At 38.5% G+C, this 6,497-nt stretch overlaps 1 protein-coding gene across 1 annotated transcript; it reads left to right on the forward strand.

Annotated features, from left to right (window-relative positions):
- The first annotated feature begins 1,736 nt into the window (after positions 1-1,736).
- On the forward strand, positions 1,737-5,565 carry LOC116319065. The gene is made up of 3 exons (XM_031738292.2): positions 1,737-2,063; positions 3,965-4,267; positions 4,500-5,565. Exons 1-3 carry the CDS (start codon positions 1,752-1,754, stop codon positions 5,127-5,129), a joined length of 1,245 nt encoding a protein of 414 aa, XP_031594152.2. The 5' UTR covers positions 1,737-1,751; the 3' UTR covers positions 5,130-5,565.
- The last annotated feature ends 932 nt before the right edge of the window (positions 5,566-6,497 follow it).

Below are 6,497 nucleotides of genomic sequence, written 5' to 3' on the forward strand. Positions count from 1 at the left end.
CCTAGGACTGAAAAATGAGCTTGGCATCTCTCTGTGTTTTATTTGAGCCTCAGACTTTACCGAAGGGCAGCACAGTAAATTTATCCGAGTGAACCTTGTTTATTGACATTGAGGTTAATGATCGGTGTTTGTGTCTAAATGTCGATCTAATTACAAAAGAGCTCTGATTTTGATTCCGTTTATTGATTGAACTTTAAACAAACCTGGCACTTCTGACTTCTGGTAGGCTAGATTTAAGTTTATCAAAGCTCTCAGACATTTTATCATTTTCAGCACTTTCAAACAAAGCAGTCAGGTACAAGGAATTTAAAAATATTTGTCTTGAAAAAGAGAACAAGAGATCCAATCTGAGGCTAAAACAAGACCAGATGGATAGAAAAATAAACTAATTTCAGAATATGGTCAGGCTTATCAGGCTCCAACAGTGAAATAAACACAGCATGACATCCACTTAAGTAATCTAATCTATTAAAGAATATTATTGAGATATTAGTATAAAGAACAGCAGGATGATGTCATAACAAAATAAAATTATTGGCTTATATGCTTTAACTACATTGATTCCAACTTTTAAAAAATCAAACTATTCTTTGTCTACAGAAAAGATAAACTTTTCTCAGCTTTGAGTCGAGTGACTGAAGCGACTACTAATGAGAGTGAAGGGTATGATTGATTGGCATATGAAAGGATGGTAGAGGGTTACCTAGGCACCCACTTCCTGTGCGGATGCCCTGACAGGCATTTAAAAAAATATTACTCTGCTCCTCTACTGCTGCCACGTCTTCTTCTGTCCCTCATCTGTCCAGGTTCCACAAGTGTTTTTAGGGACACAGCGCACACCATGGCAGGATATGAGCTAACAGATCTTGTGGAATCACCTTGTTTGTCCAAAAATACAATTTTATGCCTGTCAAATGTCAAATCTTCGGAATTTCTTGTAGATTCAACTAAAGAAATGTGAACAAAGTTTTTTTTTTTTTGAAGGAAGCAAAATGTTAAGAAATGAGATACAGTATACTGTGTGCACACAGATAAAAGGGAAACAGCTTAAGCAGAACATCATATACAGAATAATCACATTTAAAGTAACTTATTCTTTTTATACTGAATTCATACCTCAGCTCTTCACAAGACACAAAAACCTCAGAGTTTTGATTATACAAATCTTAGATACAAACCATGAGAGGTATGGAGTATAAATGCATCTACGTTCTTCTATACTTCCTTTTTGCACCAGCAATAAAACCTATGAAAGATTTTTGACTTCAGTGATTCACTGAACATGATGAGGGTGATCTGACTACTGAGGTGAACCAGACTCGAAATCTTCAAGGATGAAGGGAAGTGAAACCAATCCGCTGTTATGCTTCTCTTTAAGGGTACAGAAACTGCTTTCTTTGTTGAAATATAAATAGTTTGATGCCAAAATGAGCACCAAACCACCTGCTTCAGCTGTTCCACTCCTACTTCTGCACATTTAGAGACAGGAAATTAATAAGCACACAAGGGAGTCACTGTTTGACTCAAACAGCTTTGCACCAACATAAAAAATAAGCTTTTTGTGCAGCTACTATATGTATGTGTGTAAAAACCTTGTTTTATTTGAGTAAATGGTTCGCTCATTAGTGTTTTTGCTCATGAGTTCTTTTATAGGACTGGCCGTGCTGATAACATCCTTCTGACTGGGTCAAATAAACACACAGTGGGTTAGAAACACTGATAACACTGAGCACACACAGACAGATTCAGCCATGATCCTGACGGGCCGCAGTTTGTGTCTTCCTTCTCGAGCCACGGTCCAGGAGCTCTTCTCGGTGGCTCGAGATGCCAGCATCATCCCTGATATCTCCGTGGATCCTGTCCTTACCACCTTCCTGTCGCTGGACTCGTCAGCAGCGTTGCAGCATCAGTACGACTTCTTACAGCGGAGCATGAGCCTGGAGCAGCAGAGCACGTTCAACCTCAACCTGACGGCACAGCTGGGAGGCAGCAGGGTAATCTGTGGAGGAGTGGGGGTTGTTGCTCTGGCTCTGTCCATGCTTTTTGATCAGGTTGCCCAACAGGTAGATAAAACTGTTGCATTTTGTCTAATGTTAGTATGAGATTATTTTTATTATCATCACTTTTCCCCCTCTTTGCATTCCCCTGTGTCTGTGTTCCCACTTTCACTTTACATCCTGTTTTAGTTTGAAGGTCCAATCTTCATGTGGTTTTGTTGCTTTTTTACTTCCTACACTACCCCCACCCCCAATATTATACCTTTTACTTCCTTCTATTTAGTATATCATCCTTTCTCATTTTGCTGTTTGTACAATTATGGAAGCCTGTTTATACCACAAAATTTTATTTTATTTATATATTTTTTATGTCATACAAAATTTCAAATGTTGACTTCCTAAATGAAAATTCTAAGAAAATGACTCAAAAACAAGAAAATAAAATGAAATTTTGAGTTATTAAGTCAAATTTTAGGTTTTGTTTTCAGGATTATAGTTTAACATTTTCTGTTTTGTTTTGACCACCATACTATATTTATAAATAAATAAATACATAAAATGAAAAGCATTTTATTTTGGCTTAGGACATCTTAGTTGGACTGTAGTGCAATATGTGACAATTACAGGCTACACTTTAGAAATGGCTCATGATCATAGTAGCTATTCATTTTACTTGAATTTCTTCCCTCCTAAAAACTGTCCCTACATCTAGTTCCTTACCTCTTACCATGAGCACACAGGGGAAAAGGGGAAGCGCCAGTTGTTTTAAGAGATTTGATCAGACAATCCAGAGTCAGTAATAAAAATGAACCAATGGGCTGCTGTCAGTGCTTCTAGGGTGGGTGCACAGCAGCCGGTCTGTAGCATGTATAATTATATCGACAAAGAAAAAAACAATTATATTGACCCATTGGGCAAATGCCCAGTATGCCCGATTACCAGTCCAGCCTGGCTTCAGCCACCCAGCCCATGATGCTGAAGTGCACAAGTGGAAGAAAATGGACCACAGACTAAACAGGGAGTGAGCAAAGGACTAACCAACTATATGTACTTGATAGTGTAATTAGATTACTTACTTGAGTTGGCTATAAATATACTGGCAGTGGTTTAATGGTCTTGCAGCAGGAAGGTTCTGTTTTAAAAACCTGTGGCATCTCCCGAGGGACAAACATTCAAATTCTGGGGCTTAGATCTACTTTTGAAGAGTATTTTTATTTCCCTCCTGCACCAGATGTTTCAATTCCTAAAAGATATCTGGAGGACAAAGGAGAGTGATTGTGGATAGAGTTGAATCCTCTATGGCATGCGGCAGCGGTCCCCAACCCCCGGGCCTCGGACCGGTACCGGTCCGTGAGTCGTTTGGTACCGGGCCGCGAGAGTTGAGGCTCAGGTGTGAAATGTATGGTTTTCAGGGTTTTTATCGGTTTTCAACGTTATTTTGTTATCGTTTTATCGTTAACTCGGTTTTCCTGGGTCTTTTCACGTGTGTTATGAATAAATCTTCTTTTTTTCGGTACCGGCACTAGTTTTATTTTGTTGTATTCATCCGCGACACCTCATTGCCGGTCCGTGAAAATATTGTCGGGCATAAACCGGTCCGTGGCGCAAAAAAGGTTGGGGACCGCTGCTCTATGGAAGCTCCTTTCCTAAGCATTTGGAGAATGTATGTCACTCTTTGCTCAAATGATGACTGCCATACAGATACTTTGGTGTCATTTCACTCAGTTAGAAACCTCTCTAAGCAAAATGGACTACTGGAATGTATCCAAGGAGTCACAAATTCATGAAATGAAAAGGCCTTTTGTTTTTTCCCACTTTTGGCAAAAAATTTTCTGTGTTTGGAGTTATGAGGTGTCTTTCTTTAATGTCTGAAGTACTCCATTGACACAAATACTACCTCATTTTCTGTCCCAGTTTGGGCCAGCATGACAGTTTGTGTTATAAAATGTGCTTCGTATTCCAAACAGGTCCGAGCACAAGGATCAACAGAGGGTCCCTCGTTAACTCAACCATCCCGGCCTAAGAGGATTTTTGGCATCAGCAGCTCATCAAGAATCGGCTGGATTATCCACAGCTTCCTCAGCCTTATCCCAGGCATCGCCAACAACCAGGATCAGATGGCTGAGACCACAGAGCTCTACGATAACTGGCTGAAATTTGAGCTTCTCGACCATTATGAGAGGATGACCACAAAGAAAAGAATGAGTTCAGTGTCGATGCAGCAGTGGCTGACAGGAGCTGCAATTCACCTGCACATGAGAATCCACCAGGTCAGGACAGATAGATGAAAACACATCCAGCTCAGGTTATGATAGTATGTGTTTGCTGTATTGCATCTGTACGCCTCTACATTGTAAAATCTACTTTGTATGTAGGTAAGTGTTTATATCCCATATTGCAGGTTCTTTCTCTCCCTTTAGATGATGGCACAAAACCACAGCTACAGAGAGGTTTGAGTGGGAGGTATTGAGTTGATTTTAAAGCACTTTCCTCTTCCTACAGGCCCGTCTGCAGTCTGTGCCATCAGGATCAGTTGAATCAATGCGCATTTCTTATAAGATGGGGTTAGGTCACCTGGTTCGGGGCTATACAGCCTACCTACGTGCAAACATCCAGGAGACTCCAGCTCTTGGTCCACAAAAACCAAGAACCAGTGCTGCCAACAGACCTAAACATGCTAACACATCTACTGTAACCAATATGACATGCTCTAACAGCCTCCTTGTTAATGGTAGCCAGGTTGGTCCAAGTAATAAATCTACCACACCCAGTTCAACTGCAGGAATTAACAGAGGCTGTAAAACTGATGAATCAGGTGGAGACTTTGGATTTAATGTCCTAAATGGAAGCAATGACACCATGATGACAGGAGACACCCTCAACACTTCATCCAGATACAGCAGGAAGGAGGAAGGCAGCATGCTTGGACTGTTAGTTATCGAGCCCTCGAGAAACATAAGTCACAGTGTGCAGCATCACCCCTGTGAGTCTCCAGCCATACAAGAAGCTCTGGTGACTCGAATAATCAACGTGCAGGACCTGGACAGGAACAGAAATTTTTTCCTGTATCATGACAGAGTTTTTCAGAGCCTGCTAAGGCAGAGGGACGACTTCCAACTGAGGACAAATTAGACAAAAACAAATATCTGATTAGTCAGCCACAAAAACTAACACAAGGTTGTTACAGCCAGTAAGGCATAATTTTCTTTCCTATTTTCTACCAGTCTATTAAACTGGGTCAGTTACCACATATATAAATATAAGACCCTTTCAATACAAATTTCACATGACCAGAATGAACTTTTTCAGATAATTTAGGAAACAAATGAAAGTGTTTTCTTTGAACTGTCATCATTTCCTAAATGCCAAATGTCATCTCAAATCATCACATCATGGGCTTTTGGCTTAAACATCTCAAATTTGCTAAAAGTTTCATTGTCCAAAATATGGACATACATAAAGACTGCTGTAAAGATTATATATATATATATATTTAAAGTGTGTGCGGGTTTTTTGACTATCTTAAATTTGAACACACCCCAATAAAAAACCTCACATTTGCAAAACAGAACTAGTGATAGTTCTTGAATGGTATAGAGTTATTTTTCACAATAATGCAGACAAAAACTATAACTACTATTTTTATAAACTACTACTTTGAACATCTTAATCAGAAAAATTATGGAAACGTATTTTTAATTCAACTCTATTGCTGGATTGAGTAAACATTACAAGTTGTACCACAAAAGCAAAACTATTAGATACTATAGATAGTCTAATCCAAATAGAAGACAATAAAAATATAGCACACATTGTAATAAATGAAAACCTACACTGAGACTAACCTAAACAAAACCTAACATTGTATACGAGAAAATTAAACTGAAACTTAACATTTAATTAGAATTAAAACTGAACTTCAATGAGCAGTTTCCCAATGGAGACTACCTGAAATGAAACTGAACTAAAAACAAAACTTAACAATTACTAATAATAAACGCTAATAAAACTGAAAAGGTGTTAAGTTTCATTATAATTTACTCAGTTACTTTATTTTTAACGTAATTTGTTTACCTAAAGATAAAAATTAATAACAGCACGTACATCTGTGGAGGGGCACCACCACTCCCATTGTACAGTAACCAGCTGTACTTCAGCTCCGGATGCAGCAGGAGGCGCTATTTAACAGTGAATAGTAGTGAACGCAGTTAAACGGGTAAAATAATGATTTTTCCCCCCTTCTAGACAAAAAAGTGCACATTATATTTTAGTTTATATAAGAATAGTATTCATAATATTATTATAATATCATGACCGGTTTTGCTTACGAGACGGTATGATTCAGCTAATGCTCTCTGTTAGCTTCATGACTGAAATAAAAATGATGATGCCATAAAGCTACAAGCTTTCGTTGTGATTTCCCTAACAGGTATTTTATTCCAAAAAAATATTTTTAAAATAATTATATTTAATTTCGTAAGCTCTTTCACCAAATCAAGA

Source organism: Oreochromis aureus, linkage group 10, assembly GCF_013358895.1.
Source record: "Oreochromis aureus strain Israel breed Guangdong linkage group 10, ZZ_aureus, whole genome shotgun sequence".
NCBI classification, from domain to species: Eukaryota; Metazoa; Chordata; class Actinopteri; order Cichliformes; family Cichlidae; genus Oreochromis; species Oreochromis aureus.